Source organism: Pongo abelii, chromosome 13 (genome assembly GCF_028885655.2).
Source record: "Pongo abelii isolate AG06213 chromosome 13, NHGRI_mPonAbe1-v2.0_pri, whole genome shotgun sequence".
NCBI classification, from domain to species: Eukaryota; Metazoa; Chordata; class Mammalia; order Primates; family Hominidae; genus Pongo; species Pongo abelii.
In genome coordinates this window covers 127,703,041-127,722,460 of record NC_071998.2, presented here as the reverse complement: position 1 = coordinate 127,722,460, position 19,420 = coordinate 127,703,041, and the positions used below count along the sequence as shown (strand labels likewise).

The 19,420-nt window shown below is 65.0% G+C and overlaps 1 protein-coding gene across 6 annotated transcripts in view; it reads right to left on the bottom strand.

Moving 5' to 3' along the window:
* The window catches only part of GPSM1 (G protein signaling modulator 1), a 31,492-nt gene extending 16,225 nt beyond the window's left edge, over positions 1-15,267 (bottom strand). Inside the window, exons 1-9 of one of the 6 annotated variants that reach the window (XM_054521211.2) lie at positions 15,005-15,267; positions 8,130-8,351; positions 6,851-6,986; positions 5,882-6,033; positions 5,389-5,512; positions 4,996-5,111; positions 4,247-4,402; positions 3,128-3,236; positions 1,888-2,011 (exon numbers count right to left, since the gene is read on the bottom strand). In XM_054521211.2, coding sequence (XP_054377186.2) covers positions 1,888-2,011; positions 3,128-3,236; positions 4,247-4,402; positions 4,996-5,111; positions 5,389-5,512; positions 5,882-6,033; positions 6,851-6,986; positions 8,130-8,351; positions 15,005-15,072 — 1,207 coding nt within the window. In that variant the 5' untranslated portion in view covers positions 15,073-15,267. Of the gene's footprint in view, positions 1-144; positions 1,485-1,887; positions 2,012-3,127; positions 3,237-4,246; positions 4,403-4,995; positions 5,112-5,388; positions 5,513-5,881; positions 6,034-6,850; positions 6,987-8,129; positions 8,352-12,971; positions 14,736-15,004 lie in introns of those variants that run through there. The other 5 variants (XM_024252663.3, XM_063714578.1, XM_054521210.2 and 2 more) reach the window with 5 other exon arrangements.
* Between the last annotated feature and the right edge of the window lie 4,153 nt (positions 15,268-19,420).

The window sequence follows — 19,420 nt, the reverse complement described above, 5'->3', positions numbered from 1 at the left end:
CACACCCCGCTGGGCAGCGCCCTCCTGTGCCCCCAGCCCTGGCGCCCCCTCCGCACTGGCGCTCCCTCCGCACGGCCAGGCTCTAGCGCGGCTCTGCACCCCGCCCCCCTCCCACAGCCCGCAGATCCACCCCGCTCTCCGCACCTGCCCAATGGGGAGGCTGCGTGGATCCTTCCGTGGCGCCCCCAACCCGCAGCGCCGGGTCCAGACTCCCGGCCTCAAGGCCCTGTCCCTGCCAGGCTCAGCTGAGCGGGGGTCTCACCCAGGGCCGCCCAGACTCTAGGTGTGCAGCCTGCCTCCCACAGCGGCAGCGGGGCGGCGGCCCCAGCCAGGCTGCCGGGCTGCCCTGGGCGGGGAGGAGGACCCTTCCCCAGCCCTGGGGGAGGAGGCGTCGGGCCGGCTGGAAGGGGTCCCGCACTCGGGGCGGCACAGAGGAGCCAGAGAGGGACAGAAGCTGCATTGTTCCAGCATCCTCCCACTCCGGCCCCCCTTTTCCTTGGCTCCAAGAAAGAAAACGTCAGGAGGACCCAGAGCCGCAGCCTCCGCGGAGCCTTTCCAGAGCTGCTCCCAGCCCTGCTGCCAGTTGCTGCTGGGGTCCCAGATGGTGGCAGTAGCGAGCCAGGGACACAGGAGGGTTACTAGGGGTGCCGCAGGAGCTTTCGGCAGAGCTCCCCACCCTTAGGAAACCCCGGCCATGGGTAGAAATAGGCCTGGACATCCTGGGGGGCACATTCCAGCCCATCCCCTACCCACGCACTGCCATTGGTCACAGCACCTGGTCCCACGGGCTCGCTGAGGGCCCCAGAGCCTCTGCTCCTTCCTCTGTCTTCAACCTCTGCGATGGCTGACATGCACCCCCAATTTCCCAGGAGAGGTCATCGTCAGAAACCCATGAGCACCGTGGCACAAAAACCCAGGGGATGGCTGGGCATGGTGGCTCACGCCTATAATCCCAGTACTTCTGGAGGCCGAGATGAGAGGATCGCTTGAGGCTGGGAGTTTGACACTGGCCTGGGCAACATAGTGAGGCCCTATCTCTATAAAAACATTTAATTATTAAAAATAAAATAAGAAAAAGAAACTCCGGCAGCCCAGCCCCACGTCCAAGCCTGGTGTTCCCAGCCTGGTCCTTAGCAGGCCTGGGGGGCACCAGGTACGTTCTGGGAGGCAGGCATCCCTTCTCGGGGGCTGGCAAACTCAAGACCCTTGGTGGTGGGGGACACATGGGTGGGGCAGCTGCTCCCCCCAAGCCTGCCCCTCACCCACCTGCCAGCCACCTCAGGAAGTCAGCCCAACCTGGCACCACCCCCCGGCACCTATTAGTCTTTTCGCTTTGCAGGGGATGTTCTGTCCTGTGTCTGCAGCACTGCTGACTGGCATGGGACGACCAGCGGTCCATGAATGAGGTCACCACGGTGGCCTCACATGGCCTTGGGCCTTGCCTGATCACTGCTCCAGGCACATAGGGCTCCCACAGCCCAGCCCAGCCCAGCCCAGCCCAGCCCAGCCCAGCCCTCTGGCTGATGCCCTCTCACCTCCCAGCGGCCCTCTCCTACTTGGGTCTGAGGACAGAAGCCCTCCCTGCATCGAGTGCTCCAGGGGCAGGTTGGGGTGGAGGCCCTGGAGCAGCCAGCGGGGCAACAGGCGACCACCTCCTGTCCTTCATCCAGCAGCCCTGCGGCGCCACCCAGGAGGGGTGGGGAGGGGCTCAGGGTGAACCTCAGGCCTGTGCTGTCCCTGAGGCCAAGAAGAACTGGCTTACAGGTGCCATTTTTGGCGGCTGCCACCTCAGCCATGCTGGCCCGGACTCTATCCCACCCCTCCGCAGCTCCCGATGCGGTCCGTGCCTGTGGCGAGCAAGACCCCCCCAACAACCCTGGAACTCACCCTGGGCCTCATAGCCGGCCAGGTCAGGCTTCTCTGAGGCTGCTGGGCTGGTCAGGCGGCCGAGCACCAGCTGCAGCTGCGCCACGTTCATGCGGGCTGTGAGCTCCCCATGGCGGTCCCCGATCTGCGGCGAGTGGGGTGGCGGAGCGGGCAGGTGTGGCTGGGGCCCTGCTGTGGGCTCCAAGGGGACTTTAATGGCCCCCAGTACACCTGTCCCTGACCTTCTGAATGACCTGAACCGGTCAATGACCCCTGGGCCTCTGAGGGAACCAGGACTCACTGTGGACCCGGAGATGGAGTCTGGGGATCTGTCCCTAGGTGAGGTGGTCCCACAGTCCTCAACAGCCCCTAGTCCCACCCCAGAGATGCTCAGGGTCCCAGGCGGCTGGGCCTGTGTCCTCTGGTGCGCGAGGGGCCTGGCCCCACCCGGCTGCACCTCTCTCAACCGCTGCCTTGTGCGCCGAGGCTCTGTGGGGGACCTTCCCAGGAACATCCACATCACTCAGGGACTAACTGTTTACTTAAGTCAAGCAGAAGAGAGGTGGCATGGGGTTGGGGGGAGGGCTACATGGAGCCCTGGAAGGCCCTGGAGGCTGGCCACATGGAGCCCTGGAAGGCCCTGGAGGCTGGCCACATGGAGCCCTGGAAGGCCCTGGAGGCTGTAGCCTGCACTCAGAGGGACACGGGGGCTGCCTGCTGGCTGCCAGTGGAGAAGCTCTTCAGACGGGGGCTCTGCTGACCTTCGCATGCCCGCCCCTCTCCACCCTCACCTGGGCACCTGCAGGCCTCCCCACCCGGCCACCTCCCACACGGGTCTATGGTGGTCAGTAGGGGCTGGCACCGTCTTTAGCATGAACAGGCTCGGGGTGTGCAGAGGGAAGTGGCATGGGAGTGGGTGATGTAAGGACAGGCCAGGAGCCGGGAGGCCCAGAGTTCATCTATGATGAACTGACCACAGTAGGAGGGTGCTGATGGGCGGAGCCCACAGAGACCCTGTGCAGCCTCTCCAAGGAGGAGGAGACGCAGCTGCCCAGGAAGGCACCAGCTGGGGGCTGCAGGAAAAACCCCCGGGCACGGTAGACATGTCATCACCAGGCCTCAGAAGGACCAGGCAGCTGCAACAGCCCTGAAAGGATGAGGGGGGCCCAGGCACGCAAACGCTCGCTCGGGGCAGAGTGGACCCGGCCCGTCTGGAGTGGTCTGGGCAGTGCCCTGAGCTTCGGGGGCAGGCCTGGCTCACCTCCTGGGAGATCTGCAGGTGCTTCTTGGCGAAGGTCAGGGCCTGCGCCGGGCGCCCCATGGACACGTAGGCATTTCCCAGGCTCCAGCACGCCCGGCCCTCGCCCACTCTGCCAGAGAGGGAGACCAGATTCATACCTGCTCTCTCCAGGCCTGCCCCCAGCCCCAGCCCCAGCCCCAGCTCCTCCCCTGGTGGTCATGGCCCCAGCATGACCCTGGCTTCGAGGGTCATCAGGGGCCCCCAGGCCCAAGGGGCATCGACCGGACAGCAGGATAATGTCCCCAGCCGGACCTCCCACAAATTCTGCCACCTTCAAGCATAAGCCCCAATCAGCTCTGCCTTTTTCCTTCCCGTTAAAAGGATTAGCGCACAGAGTCCAAGCAACCTGGCCTGTGGCCCGCTCTGCCTTTGCCGGCAGCTTCTGGGCCCTTGGCTTCGCTCGCCCCCTGGCGGCCGGTGAGCCTCCTTCCTTGTACTCCGTCCCCCCTTAGAGGCATCCCCCAAGTCACTGGGTGAAGGAGTTGTTTTCATATTGGAGGGAAATGCGTCTAACAGGAATTTGATCATTTTCACGTGGATGATTCACTGGCATTTTGTACACTCATGCTGTGCAACTGGCACCTCTGTCTATTCCAGAACATTCTCATCACCACGCCACAGAGGAAAACCTTGGGCCACTTTTAAGCCTCCAGGCAGGGCAGCCTTTCAAAAGACCCCTCCTCTCCGCTGCCTGTGAAAGGCCACAGGCCTGTGGCTCTGAGCCCCTTGTTCCGGCCACCACCCACCCCAGACCTGCACACAGGACAGTACTTAGGGGCCTGTGGTTTGCCAGCCTGTCTCTCTCCAGAGAGTGATATTTACATACATACATGGGTGGTGGGGGCAACAGGGTGGCGAATTGAGGGATGGAAGGGGGACCCCACCCGCTTGTGCCAGGGGTCAGTGGCCAGCCCAATGTCCACACTGTCTGGCTCAGTCCCCACAGTGGCGTGGCCACTCCTGGGTCACAGCATGGTCAGTGGCAGAGCAGGGGATGGGACCCAGGCCACCTCGCCTGGGTCGCGGTAATTCAGCCTGTGGGCCGGGCCGGGTCTGCCCACCGCGTCCGTGCCCACGCACCTGTCGGCCAGCTCCTGGGCGATGAGCAGGTGCCGCAGGTGGTACTCGGCCGCGCGCTCGTAGTCCTGCAGCAGCGTGTAGGTGTTGCCCAGGCTGTAGCAGGCCTGCGCCTCCACCGCCTGGTCCCTGAGCTGCCGAGACAGTTGCAGCGTCTTCCTGTGCAGAGTGGCAGGGTCAGCCCCCAGGAGGAGGGTTCCAGGGTGAGGGGTGGAAGGTAAGAATGGGGACGCAGTCTGCCCGATGGTCTCCTGCCCCGGAATCCCACTGGGGCCTCTCTGGGGTCCAGCTTCGTCCCCACCCTCACATGGACATAGAGCGGGACTGTTGGCCCCAGGGGGACAGGGGGTCCTGCCAGGCTCTGGCAAGTTGCCTGACCACCCTGAGCCGCCACTCCTCCCCGGAGGACCTGAGACTGCTGTGCCCACTGCTCAGGCTGAGATGGGGTTAAGTTTAGGGCTGGGCACAGGACCCTGTGCTGACAGCCAGGCTCCACCTGGCAGGCACTGCTCTGTGGCTCAGGCCAGGAGGCAGATGGCCCAGACCTCCTATAAGCCGGCTCCCCCACCGCCTGCTTCCCCATAAGCTTTGTCCGTCTGCCCTTCCCGGGGCAGCCTAGAACCCCACCTTGGCTTCTGGGGAGGGGAGAGGCGGCAGTCAGTTTCCCACCTTGGGGCGGGCACCTCCTTGGCCTGGCATCCAGCACCCCCCCCGGCCTGCTGTCTCCCTGGGAGATTGTGGGGACCACCTACTTGTAGTACTCAGCAGCCACGTCGAAGCGCCCCAGGAAGACGTGGGCGTTCCCCAGGTTGCTGTAGGCCCTCCTCTCGGCTGCCTTGTCTCCAAACTCCTTAGCAATGGCCAGGCGCTGCGGAGACAGACCGGAGGCCGGGTGGTCATGGCACAGCCCCAGGGCCTGACGTGGGTGGACGGGGGCTGCCTCCCTGCCCAGGTGGCGGGCCAGAGATCTGTGTGTCCGAGTGAGCAGCTAGGAGCTGCAGGACCAAGTGCAGATGAGGCCAGGGCTCGGTGGGGTGCACCTGCTGTTGGGCCACACCACCCCGCCCTGTGACTGCCAGGCGGGTGGCTCAGCCCTGCCCTTGCAGCAGCCCGGCCCCTCCACCCTGTCACCCTGCCCGGCTCACCTCCTTGTGGAAGGTCGTGGCTTCTGTGAAGTTCCCCAACAAATAGTGGGTGTTGCCCAGGTTGCCGTAGGCCCTGCCCTGCGCCGCACGGTCGCCCAGCTCCTTCACCAGGGACAGGTTCCTCCTGGGGGCCAAGTGCCTCTGAGCCATGTCCCTCCCAGCCCATGTCCTCACCCACCCCAGGCTAGAAGAGCTGAGCAGCGGCCTCCATGCGGCCCTCAGGGCCATGCCCTGGAAAGAGGGTGGCTAGGGTGGGCTCCAGGGTCCTCGAGCTCTGAGACCTAGGGCTTGGCCATGTCCCCCCAGTCCCTGACAGGGGCAAGCTCAGGGGAGGGAGTCTGCAGCTGAGAAAGGGGGGGTGGGCGGACCTGGCCGTCACTGCCCTGGGAGCTGTCGGGAGGTGTGGGGCTGGGGTCGGGGGTCTGGAAGTGTCTGTGGAGCTCAGAAATGCACAGACCAGCCCCGGTCCCTGGGCTGGCCCTGCCCCACTCACTCGTAGAACTCGGAGGCCTTGCACAGGGTCTCTCGGACATCGGGCGGCAGGTGCCCAGGGTCCTGCGCGGCGTTCGCGGCATTCCAAGACAGCTGCTTGCCCTTGGCGTGGTACACGTTCCCGATGTTGTAGAGGGCCCTCGCCTCCCCGACCTGCGCGCAGCACGGAGGGTTGGGGGCGTGTCTCCATGGCCCCCCACAGGATGTGCAGAGCCGGCGCGCTGGTGTCCTCACTGTCCCAGCCCTTGACGGTGAGGGCCTTGGGGGCTCTCACTGAGTCACAGACACTAAGGCAGGGGCGGAGGCCTGAGGACGGCACACCCGGGAAGCCAGCCTCCACCCTCCCTCGCCATCCCTCCCTCCTCTGCGGATTGGCGTGGCCAGGGTGCCAGGTCCTCAGCTCTATCCTCTGATGCCCGAGGCTGAGAGCTCCAGCTGGGACCAGATGCTGCGGGCTCAAGCCCCCTCGGCCACCTCCAGCTGCGTGACGGCGGGTAAGTCACGTCCCCCCAGCCTCGGTTTTCTCGCCTCACAGGGCCAGAGGGAGGTCAGCAAAGCCTGTCTCGGGTCCAGCACACGCAGAGATGGAGCCACTCTTCCTGCTGTCACCACCACCATTGAAATCAGCCTCCCACCGCTGCAGCCCAGAGCCACCCCCTGCCTCCCGCTGGGCCCCCCAGGGAGTGAGTGACTGGGGGTGTGGATGGATTTGGGGGGAGGTCACCGAGAGGGGCGGCAGAACTGAGGGTGGAAGGTGGGGGCCTGGGCTGCAGTGTCAGCATGGGCTAGGGGGGCCTGTTTTGGGGGCCCACACTCTCCCGAGTCACTCGGGATCTAGGGGACTGACCTCCCTGTCATCCCTCCCATGAGGAGCTGGATGAGTGGTGTGTCACCCGCCCGCCCCTATCCCGGATCTGGACGCAGGCCGGTGCAGGGGTGGGAGGCACCCAGCCCCGGACCAAGCCCCCACCTTGTCTCCCTGCTCTTGGGCGATGCTCAGATGCCGCTGGCAGCAGACAGCAGCCTCGTCGAAGCGCCCCAGGACCTTGAGTGTGTTTCCCAGGTTTCCACTGGCCTTGGCCTCCCCTATGCGGTCACCGATGGTCCTGGATGGCAGGGAGGAGTGAGGGGTCAGGCTGAGGACTGGTCAAGCCGCTGGGCCCGGGGGGAGGCTGAGCATGGGGTGGGGTAGCTGGGCCTCAGGGACCAGCATGGAGTGGACAGGAGCCTGCATCCCCTGAGGCGATGCTGGGCAGGGGCCCACAGGCCAGGCAAGTGAGGCCCGAGGGCAGCCCTGGGTATGGGCTCTGCTGGGCTATGTCTGGGGTACAGGCTCCTGCCCATCACCGCACAGGCTGCAGAGTGCCAGGAGCTACACACAGGACCTCAGGCCTGGGCCTGGGGCAGGGGGCTGGGGTCTGCAGTTGTTAGGGTCCGGGGAGGACTTAGGGGGCCTGATGGTGCCTGCTAACTCATTCAGAGGACATTTGCTGCATGCCCACCAGACACTGGGCTGGGTGCTGAGGAGCAGGTGTGAGCTCACTGGCCAGTGTGGGAGGGTTGCTCCAAGAAGCTCTGCCCTGCTGAGAGGTCAGGGCAGCTGCAGGGCTGAGGAGGAGGGCGCTGGACAGGGCTGAGGCAAGGGAAGCGTGCTTCCGTGAGGCACAGCCTGAGGGCTGGACCCGACTGGAGACCCCAAGACCCCAAGGGGCGGCGGGGAGTGGGCTGGGGAGACTGGGGAGTAGATGACGCCGGAGAGGAAGGAGGCTGTGAGTGGGAGCTTGGGGTCCATGGGAAAGGAGGGACAGCCCCCAGGGCAGGACCACACCTCACGGAGCAGTGGCCAGGAGTGGGCCCAGGGCTCGGGGCCTGGGGCCAGGGAAAGGGTGGGGCTCTGAGCCACACAAGATCACAGACGGGCCCCGCACAGTCACGAGTGCTCACGCACAGCACGCGGGTCGCAGCCCAGACTCTCACACGCAGACACACAGACCCACTCACGCCTGTCAGCTGAAACCCAGCTCCCTGCCGGGGTCCCAGAGCCCTGGCTGCCCTCCAGGTGAGGGCTTCCCCGCTGCGTTCCCTTAGACCCTGCTTGCCCTGTCCCCCTCCTCAAACTGTAACTGCTGAGGACAGGAAGCGTCCACCCACCAGCACAGCCGTCCCCACTCACCCGCCAGCAGGGCCGTCCCCACTCACCCGCCAGCAAGGCCGCCCCACTCACCCGCCAGCAGGGCCGCCCCACTCACCGCGCCAGCAGGAGGTCATGCTTGTGGTACTCCAGCGCCCGGCCGTGCTCCTTCAGGTAGAAGTAGGCGTTGCCCAGCTGGCTGTAGATGGCACTCAGTGTCTTCAGGTCCTCGGTGCCCACCTGCACAGCGGCCTCAAAGAAGGCCACGCCTGCCTTGAAGTCGCCCGCCTTGCACAGACGCTCGCCCTCCAGTGCCAGCTCCAGGCACGATGCCTCCATCCTGCGCAGAGGAACTTGGTGTCATGGCCCACCCCTGGCAAAGTCGCCCCGGGGCCGGAGCACCTCCGTGGCTTCACTACAGACGACGCCCCTGGGTGGGCTAGGGCCCACGCCACATCTGTGCTCACAGACCTAAGTGTCTCTTTGGGATACAGGCCTGGAAGCACGTGTGGGGCCCAAGGGCGCCCCAGCCAGCACACCTCTGCCAGCACCTCCCATCCACCCCTTGTGTGGCCAAGGTCAGGGACGCCACTGGGGCAAAGGTGTGAGTTTGTGACCCCGGCAAGACCCTCAGGCCCAGGGGCCGGTGCTGGAGGGGGTGTGGCCCCCATACCCTGCCTTCACCCAAATCCCAGAGGTATGGGCTGCAGGGGCCAGGCACCCTCGCCATCCTCCTGAGCGACCACAGCTGCTGGGAGAGGCCCCCCTAATTCCCACCAAGAACTGAGGCTCCCAGACGGTAGTGGGGGCTGGTGAAGGCCACACTGGGGTCGGGTGGGGTGGGGATCTGATCTCAGCTCCACCCCCACCCCCAAGCTCTCCCAGCTGGGGCCTGGGGATTCAGTCAGCCTCCAAGTCTCCAGGGGAGACCAGTGCTGCTGAGGTGTGGCTGTGGGTTAGCCAGTCCCAGCCCCTCTCCTCCTGGTCCCCCACTCACAGAGCTAAGTGCTCGCCGCTGCCAGCCAGGACGGGCCTGAGAACCCGCTGTTCCCACGTGCTGCTTACCACCCCCAGTGCTGCTGTGGGAAGATGTGGATGGCACCCCATCCCAAGATGAACTCCGCCCTGTGAGCGCCACCCAACCCCAAAGGCCAGGCCCTCTTCTGAACACCAATGCCCTGGCTGGCCGTGGTCCCCCACCTTCGAGCAGGGACTTCAGAGAAGAAACGCCTCACCCTGGGCCCTGCACAACCCCCAAGCACCCCGTGCGTCAGCTGCCACCCTAGCCCTGTTCACCAAGGGACCCCCACCCTGGGCCTTGGGGAGCTGCCCTCGGCACTCAGCTGCTGGGGAGAAGTGTGGGGTCACTCCCTGGCTGCCCGGCTCCGCACCTCCCTGCTGCCTGCTCTGGGGCCTGGTGTCTTCCTCCATCCTACTCTCACAGGTCCCATGGACCTCAGGCTGCTGCGCTGCCCCGGGTGGAGGGTTGTGGGGGGAGGACACACCCAGCAGATGCCATGGGGTGCCCAGTGTGAGCAGGCGGGCCCCCATCTGCAGGGTGCCCCTGGAGAGCCACAAAAGACTCAGCAAGGGCGCAGCTTGGGGGGCCCCAGGAGGTGGCAGGCACAGCTGGAGCCCAGGAGGGACCTGATTTCAGAGAAGTGGGGGAAGGGTTCAGCCTCGGCTGCTTGCAGGCTGGCCCCATCATTCCTGTTTGCTTTCTGTTGCTTTCATTTTTCATTTTTAAAACTTATGTTACTATTATTATTTTTATAGAGACACGGTCTTGTTCTGTTGCCCAGGCTGGAGTGCAGTGGTGCGATCTCGGCTCACTGCAGCCTCCATCTCCCAGGATCAAGCCATCCTCCTACCTCAGCCTCCCAAGTATCTGAGACTTCAGGTTTGCACCATCATGGCCAGCTCATTTTTTTTTTTTTTTTTTTTGGTAGAGACGGGGGTCTCACTATGTTGCCCAGGCTGGTCTCAAACTCCTGAGCTCAAGCGATCCTCTCACTTCAGGGCCAGGACCTCCCACCCACTACCTGCGAGGCACCTCACAGCCACCTCACCCATCTCTCTGGGAATGGCCATCCGCATGCCACGTGGGTCACGGGAGCCCACCGTCGCCATGACAACCAGCCAAGCCCCATCCTGCGGCCAGTGCCACTCACGGGGCTTCCTAATTAAGGCCCACTTGCCCCACCCAGCCGCTTGTCAAATGGTCTCACTTGATTTACTGCCCCCTCCTTCCAGGCAACATCGGAGGAGAGGGGCTTCAGGCCTGAGGCCTGGGTGTCTGCGGAGCCCAGACGCTGCTGCTCCGCAGATCTGATAATGGGAGCCACCTCCCGCCTCCCTTCCGGCCGGAGACGTGGCATCCGAGGCTCAAGGCGAAGGAGGCTTCTGGCCTGGGAAGGGCCCGGGCCTAAAAGTCAGGGATGGGTGCACGGATGGGCCTCTGTCATTCTGCACCTCCAATCTGGGATCCAGGCAATGCAGCCAGCCACCTGCAGCTGCACCAGGTGGGGTGTCCCCTCCACTCATCCCAAGACAGCCTCCAACCATGCCCTGGCACCCACACCCACGTGACCACCCCACCCGCTGCCCGCCGCACCTCTTCCTCTGCAGGTTTCGCATCTTCTGCACGTAGAGCCACAGCTCCAGGCCCACGGGCAGCAGCAGCGGGCGGGGGGGGGGGGCGCCATACACCACCTTGCACACGGCCTTCTCTGCCAAACTCAGGGCCAGAGGCGGGCCCTCCACAGCAGAAGATGGCATCGCCAGGCCCCAAGCCCTCCTCCCCCAAGCCAGCCCTCGCCCTACCATGGCCACGGGTCCTGGGGGGTGAGCTGGCCTCAGGCTTCCCTGCCCTCTGACCTCCAGGATGGTGGGTTTAAAGCTTGGCGGGGGACCGCCAGTCCTCCAGCAGGTGCTCAGGGGCCTCCCCAAGCCCTGATGTGGATCAAGGGATCAAGGACAGCTCAGAGGCTGGGTCAGCCTCGTCAGCAGCAGGGCGGGGAGCCCTGGGGGTAATCCCGTCCAAAGTGCTCCTCCGGGGACTGGGACCAGCAGCATTGCCCTCCCGTCAGTCACCCGCCAACTCCTCTGCAAACGTTTATCCAGTTCCCAGCGGAGGCTGCTCTGCCCCAGGACTGGGCTCACTCGGGAGCGCCAGGCACGTTTGTGAATGGAAAGAGGAATGGCGTCCAGAGTGTGTGAGTGCCCCCAGCCCAGCACCTCTTCCCCCAGGCCTGGCCCAGGGCTGGGCAAAGCTGGAATTCTGCACAGTGGTGGCCCCTGGCCACCTCCCGGTTCTCCAGGCCCCTGTGCCTCCTCTGCTCCACCCCTAACCCCACCCGGCCCCCTCCCCAGCCTCCCTGGCACCAGCCCACGGTGCCAGCATGGGGCAGCGGGGTTGGGCTCAGAGTCCTCACCATGCCAGCCCCACGTCCGCCGGGCCCTCTGTGCTCTCCCTCACCTGACTGGCCAAGGTGCGAACAGGGGCCCAGGTCTAATGGGGTCAGGGCCACGTGGGGCCTGGGGGATGCCGCTCCCCAGGTCATGGGGCTTGGGAGGCATGGACTACGTTCCCCTAGCCTGGCTCCTTTCCTCAAACTTCCCAAGCTCCCCGCGTCCTTCTCAGCTGGGCTCCCAGCTTCTCCAGCCACCTGTGGCCCATGAGGAGGCTGGAACCTGACAGAGGCGGGAGATTGGGGGGGGCGGGTCTTATCCCTGAGACGGCCACGGGGTCTGAGCAGAGGCAGGAATCCAAGGACAGGTGGGGGTCTTCAGGCCCTGGGCTCTCTCCTCTTTACCTTGAGGCCTTGTGGGCTCAGGGGTCCTACTCAGGCCGGGCCATTTGTCCACCTTCAGGACAGCTTGGCCAAAGGGTGGGGCAGGACCTAGAATGCCTCTCCCTTGCCCAGTCCTCGTCAACAGACTGAACCCTCAAACCCTCCGTGGTGGCTGAGGTGCCACCACCAAGGCCAGCTCCCAAGTCAGCACTGCAACTCCTACTACCTCCGGCCACCCGAAAGCCGTGTCCCTCAGTCCCAGCCCTGCTAACAGAATTGGCACCTGCCCCTCCCCAAGGCCGTCACCTACATGCTGGCCCCTGAGCAGATGCTCAAGAGACCCTGCTCACAGCTGGCTCTCTCTGCCCCATCCCCCAGCCAGAAAGCCCCAGGGAAACCCACACTGACTCCCCTTCAGTGGCCGGGGAGGGGAGAGAGTGAGGGGCAGGACCGGGCTGGGAGCACAGCGGGAGCTAGAATCACTGGAGAGGGGACTGAAGGTCACCCAGCTGTAGGAAGCACCTGGGGTCAGGCTTGCCAGGAATTCCTAGGGCCTGTCGCTGCCCAGCGGCCCACCAGGGATGGTGCCAAGGACGGGGACAGGGGAGGGAGGAAGGATGGAGTGAGGGTAGGGGTAGCATGGCCATGTGGCCAGAGAGGTTGCGGGGGGGCCCAATCCACACCTGAGGACGTCCTGTCTGGGAGCTGATGGCTGCTGCTTGGAGGGCACCTCTAACAGGGTCACCCCAAGGTGGGTTGCTCTGCTGCCCCTTCCCGGTCCCAGCCCCGGGGAGCACTCAGCTGGCCTTAATGCAGCTGGGAGGCCAGGAGAGGACCACCCAGGGTTTCCCCACTTTCCGGGGCCTTCTCAGCCACTGGCCTGTCCCCGCCAGGCCTCTTCACCCCAAAGCCCTGCTCTGGGCCAGGGAGCTCCTGGCAAGTGGGCCAGAATTCTGAGCATTAACTGTAGCACCCAGGGCCCCGTCCCCACCGACCCAGAACCCAAGGGCCCCGTCCCCACCGACCCAGCACCCAGGGCCCCGTCCCCACCGACCCAGCACCCAGGGCCCCGTCCCCACCGACCCAGCACCCAGGGGCCCGTCCCCACCGACCCAGCACCCAGGGGCCCGTCCCCACCGACCCAGCACCTAGGGCCCTCAGGGTACCTGGTGGGCTTATGGGCACGTTCATGGGCCTCGCTCTCAGTGTGTTTTCCAGGCACAGTTCCCCATTTTAAAAGCTGGATCTCCTCTCTCCAGGAAGGAATGTCAGTGTGGGAAGGGGGTAGACAAGGCAGAGGAGACCTTGGGCCAACCTGGAGCCCCATCCACATTGAGGGACCCCAGTACAGCCACGCGAGGAGTGCCCAAACGGATTCTGCCCACCTCCAGGGCATCCACGTACCCACTGCCCACACCAGCAGGTGGGCTGCCCCCAGCACGCAGGTTTCAGGAGACAGGAGACTTTTCCGTGTCTTGCTCTCCAGCCCCAGCATGACAGCAAAGGGCCCTCCCGTCCAGCCTACAGCTTCCACTGGCCCAGGACACCTCTAGGCATCCATGCTCTGAAGCCAGCTCCGACCAGGAACCGCCTGCCCAAACCGGGCTGTGGCCACACGGTGGGGTCCAGACTCCCGGGGGACCTCATCACAGGCCCTGCTGGAGGGCTTGGCGCACTTCCCCCAAGTCTGGGCCTGACTCAACCCTGGAGCTCAACTGGACTCCCTGCTTAGGGGGATGCAAGGCTGGGTCTGGGGTGTCTCTGAGTGGTCCCTCTGAGCACTGCCCCTGCCCAGGGCTGGCTCCTGTCTGGCGTGTCCCCAGGGGACCCCAGGCTTCTAGCTGGAGCCTGGAGAATGCCCAACTCTGTGGTCAGCTGTGCAGGTCTCACCCAAGGCTAAGGTCTTGGACACCAGTCTCTCACAGCTCCACACACACACTCTCTCACAGCTCCACACACACTCTCTCACAGTCACACACTCACACTCAAACTCACTCCAGCCAGGGCTGCTATCCATCCCCCTCACAGCACAGCCGCCCTGGAGCACATGCGGCCCTGCACAGTCGATCAGATCAGCGGAGGAAGCCCTTGAAAATCCTTTAGGGCAGGCTCTTGGCAGCAGCTGCCAGCAAAACCACCCTCATGCCCCTCCCCTGCGTGGGGCCCAGGAGCCAGGCTAGGGGCTCAGTGCTCCATCCAGGACGGCACAATGGGGCTGTGTCTGGGACCAGAGCAGAGAGCAGACCGGAGGCAGCAAGGCCTCTGTCCGCTGCTGCCGCCACCAGTACCTAATTTCGGGTGCCCCAGGCAGAGGCTTGCTGCTTGGCTGGGGCCAGAGAATCCTTGGGGGCCAGGCTAGGCGCCCCCAGGGGTCAGCTGCTGGGACCCCTATCAGGGAGGTCACCAGGTTTTAGGGATGTCCAGAGGACAATAGTGTCCCTCACTCTGGGGAGCCAGGCCTGCCTCTGACGGCTGCCACCCATTCGCAAGCCCCTGCCTGGACCTCACACTCGTGTGGCTCTGCCTGAGGCCTGGCACCACCCAGCCTTGCTTGGGGCACCAGGCACCTGCCCGGCTGGGCCCAGGGCACCCCCTGGGGGGACATTGGGAGTCACCAGGCAGTCATGCCACCTGGGGCAGGGCCACCCTGTCATCCCCAAAGGCGTGGGACACAGAGCCCAGTCACTGGGATCACCCAGGAATGTGCCCGGTGGGTAGATGCCTTTTGAGGCAGGTACACACCCACCTGGCTGGCTCCCTTCCGACCCAGCCGGATCCCACTGGGCTCATGGAGGGCTGGTGAGGGGCAGAGCCCCATCCATAGCAGCCAGGTCTCTTTGGCCATGATGCCCCTGAGTGCCCCGGGCATGGCAGGGCCAGGCTTGGGAGGGAAGCATCCCATGGTGCCCCTGCCAGGTGCCAGGGGAGTGAGGCTGGAGAAGCTGCCCACCCCGCCTCCAGCCCCCCAGACCCCCACCCCCTTCCCCTTGGCTTGGGAGAAAGAGGGCTTCAGGGGACGCCCACGCGGGCACACGCCGGCCCGCCGGGCTGGACTCGGCCTGGAGGGAGGGGCGCGTCCTCAGCCACGCTGCGCGCCCGCGAGAGCTGCCTTTGTTCCCAGCTGCAGCCTTCCCCGCGTCCCGACCCGGCCCGGTCCGGTCCCAGCCCCGGCCCTGGCCCCGGCCCCGGCCCGTCCTACCTGGAGTAGAGGCGCCTGGCGGCCGGGCCCGGGAGCTCGTCGGCCGCGGGCGGGGCCGGGCCTGCCATGGGTCGGGGACGCGGGAGCCGCAGCCGGGAGCGCCCCCCGCGCCGTGGCCGTCCGCCCCCTGCCCGCCCTGCTGTCCGCCCCGCTGTCCGCCCCGCTGTCCGCCCCGCTGTCCGCCTGTCCGTCCGCGCCTCGTTCGCCCGTCCTCCCCCGGGGAGGCGCCGAGGAAGTGATGTGCGCGGGGCGCCGCCGCCCCTCCCGCCGCCGTGGCCGTGATGTCACCGCCGCCCGCGCGGGGAGGGGGCGCGGACCGGGCGGCCACCGCCTCGTGCCTCCCTCTGCGGGGGGCGGGGCGGACGCTGGGGGAGGGGCGCCGCGAGGCCGGCAGTCCCGGGGGAGGGGGTGGGGGGTGTGGGCCGCAGCCCACCCCACCCCAGGGAATGCCGGGGAGAGGGCCTGGGCCTGGCCTTGCTGCTGCTCCCCTGGGGACTTCTGAGGGCCCGCGGGGGTCCCTGGGTCACAGTGCAGCCGCACTGGCCTCTGGGCTCCTTTCATCCACAGGCTGCCTGGTGAGCCCCGCAGCCTCGCCAACGTGGGGAGGGGCTGCTGAGGCCTCCTTGCCTTTCTTGGTGGGCACCCGACACCTCGGGGGTCCCACCCTCCTCTACTGTGCAGCCCCAACATGGCTTTGCCCCCTTCTCCAAACTTCCGCCTCGGGCCCTGGGGTGCAGGCCGTGGGGATGCTGTCTGCCTGCTTTAGAGAAATCTGGGGCACCGATGACAAATACAGGCTCTGCGTGGCCTGTGGGATGGTTGGTAAGCCCCCCACCTCTGAGACCCTGGGTGGCCACATCCCCCTCCCAAGCTTCCCCGGAATAGGGATGCAGCCTGCCCATTCTTTCCTCCCGGGCACTGTGCAGGCTTAGGGACGATGCAGATGGCACAGTAGGCTGTGCCCACCCGGGGTCCTGGGACCCCAGCCCCTACCGCCTCCTCCTCCTCCTCTGAATTCTTGGAGCCCTGTGGGCCTATGTAGTGTGATGTGGCTTCCCCTCCACCCACCCTCAGCTTCTGATGGCTTGAGGGGTCCTCCGCAGCCAGCCAGGCCCACGGCCGGCCTCACCGGGTTCTGTCCTGCCCCCGACACCATCCTGGGCCTTCTGGCGGTGTCAGGAGACTCCAGGCCCTTGAAAGGCAGCTGTGACCCCGGGTATGACCCGGACAATTCCAAGAGCAGGAAATGGGCTGCAGTCCTTCGGGGCCCCTCCTTGCACCCCAGCCCCTCCCTGGGAGAGCTGCCCTGAGGTCAGGAAAGTGCCGCCCTGGCCAGACCCTCAGCAGATGCCGCCCACAGGACAGTTAGCGTTTTCAAGCATGGGAAGGAAAATAAACACGAGGTTAAAAAGGGGTCTGTTGGCCCCGGGCTGGTTTGTTTTTCCTGTGTAAGGGAGGCAACGGGAATGAGAACCATCTGTGCCCTGGAGTGCAGCGCAAGCTGCCTGCTGGGCCCACGTGCCCTCCCCCAAAGACCACAGGAGCCAGGCAGAGCCTTGCTCCCTTCCAGCCTGGGCCGAGGCTGCTGGCCGGCAGGGGCAGTGGTGTTGGCTGGGGCACCACCCTCCTTTGCCACAGCCCTGGGCCTGGCTGCGGGCAGAGAACAGGCCTTCGATTCAAGCTCCAACCTTCTGGGCCACCTCCTTTGGGCTTCGGGCACCTGAGCCAGCGTTACTGTAAGGGCAGGGGCTGCTGGGGGCCCTGCCTGTGACAGGCCTCAGCTCAGCCCTCTTTTCCCAGGCGCTGCTGCCATCAGGAGGCCCACAGAGGGTCCACACCAACACTGTGAGCCCCTTGTGGGTCCCCTGGGTTGGTGGTGGGAGGCTGGTGAAGAGAAGTGGGGACAAATGACTTTGCACAAATGGTGGAGGGAGGGAGGGATTTGCGGCCTCGTAGCTGTCATTGCTGGGGGAGCTTCTCCTGGTCACCTTCCTTGATGCAGAGAGCTGGGAGCTTGTGTCCCTGGGCCGGGGGAGCCCCAACATTATATCAGAACTTGTGGGGAAACCTGCACCCCCGAGGGCTCCGGCTTTGTTAGGCCGAGCTGGGCTACGAGGCTGTGTGACCTGGCACAAGTTGCTTTCCCTCTCTGAGCCTCGGTTCTGTCACCTGAGGGCTGCCCGTCCTGCAGGGTGTGGAGGGTCACTGAGGCGTGGGGTTTGTGCGGTGCTTGTCCATGTGCCTGGCACACAGTGGGGTTTGTGCAGTGCTTGTCCATGTGCCTGGTGGCTCATAGTGGGGTTTGTGCAGTGCTTGTCCGTGTGCCTGGCACACAGTGGGGTTTGTGCAGTGCGTGTCCATGTGTCTGGCACACAGTGAGAGCTGCTGGGGTCACGTTGCTCTCACATCGTGCCTGCCCCTGCTGGGCCCCTGCTGGGCCCCTGCAGTGGGTCCTGGCTGGATTGGGGGTACATGCCCACCACACTGCACAGAGGGGCGTCTCCTCCTATCCAGGGACCTGATTCTCCTGTCGAGAAAACCTGTGAAGGGGTCCCGGAGATGGAGTGTGACAAGGCCAGGTGACAGGCCTGACATGCGGTGTCCACATCCAGAAGGGAGACCCTGGGGGGATGACCCTCCACTGCCACCCCCTCCCATCAGGCTCTGGACACCCTTGAGCCTCCCACCATCCACCTTACCAGATCCCCCCAAAAGCCCGGGAAGCTCGCTCCCCCAGGGGACCAGGAGCACAGCCCCTTCCATCCGTAACAGGCGTGAATCCCAAAGGGGCGTGAGGAAAGAAAGCCATTTCACATCGACTTGTCCTTCTGGCCCCAGGCAGCAGCACAGGGCGCACGGTGGGCCTCTGCAGACATGATGGCTCCGTGGTCAGGGAGGCGCCACCTCCCATGTGCCTGGGGAGGGGCCCTCCCAAGCCCCTGCATGGCAGCGCCAAGGGGTTGGAGTCAGCCCCAGCACACCCAGGGCCCTGCTCACTGGTGGCCATTGTCAGCGCCACCTCCACCTTCAGGAGCCTGCCACGTGCCTGCCCTCGGTCACTCAGCCCTCCCTGGCACGCACCACTTTGTCCACATACCCTGTGTGTAAGTGGTGACAGCAGTGACAGCTCAGGCGTCACCTGATCGGGCCGACTCTAAACCTTAGCCCTTCCTTGACCTGTTGCGCTGGACAAGCCTCTGGGAGGCGACGGTGGGACAGCCACAGGGTTCTTGGCTCAGCCCCCAGGAGTGGGGAGCTGGGGCTCTGGACGGAGGCGGGCACTCGAGGCTGGTGTGGCCCCCTGGGTGAGGGCCAGGCTCGGGAGAGGCAGCCAGACGGCCCCAAGCCACCCCAGGAACAAAGCACCAGCACATGCCTCCACTGGTTTGCCAGGGCTGGGAGCAGTTGGAGTGCTTCTGTGGTGGCTGTGGCAGCCCACGGCCCCAAGACCCTGGCTTCCTTCTGCTCCCACCTCTCCAGGCCCCTTCCCCAACAAGCAGCTACTGCAGGACCCAGTGGGGGCTAGGGCACCAGCAGCTGCCATTACCCATGCTGGGGCCTGATGGTTCCTGACCAGCCTCAACCGTGGATTCCAAGCTGGGGAAGGAAGAAGCAGGCTGGGAGTGGGGAGGGAGACAGTGAAGGACACCCAAACACACACACACACACACACATAGACACACACACACGTAGAAAGAACACTCAGTCTCAGCATTGTTTCCCAGTAATCGCACTTAAAAAGAACACTTGGGTTTATCATGTCCACATAATCTCGTTGCTCTGAGAATGAACTTATTCTTCCTCACAGCTTGGCCATGTGTCCCTCCCCATTGCCCAAGTCCCCTCATGACAGCATCTCCCACTGCCGTGTCCTCTCTTTGGGGACCTCCAAGTACCTGGAGTTTGGGGACTGCAGGGTAGGTGGAGGGGCCCACAAGCTCTGCAGGGAGCCAGAAGGAAATGGTCTGTCCCACCCCAGGGCTGAGCACCTCGCTGGCTGATGATACCCACACCTGGAAATAGCTCAAGGGCCGCGTGAGGCCGCACGACACCCATGCCAGTATGAGACACCTGGCCATGTGGCATTCCTGGCTGATTGCTGGCAGCTGCAGGCTTTGTCAGCCAGATGATGTCCCCGGGGTCTCTGGGCAGGCAGGGCACACAGGAAGCAGCTCACACTCACTCATCATGGCAAGGCGGGTCGTGTGGAACTTCCTTGGTCTTCCTCATCTGCGCCCCACCCAGCCTGGCAGATGGTGATGCTGTGAGTGCCGGGGAAACACACACACGCACACACACACACACACGCACACATGTACAGACAGGTACACACATGCCTGGGAGAGTCTGTGCTGCTCAGCTTCTGACGGCAGCTCCCCAGGTCCCCCCAGGGTCTGCGGCAGGAGGCGAGTCTTT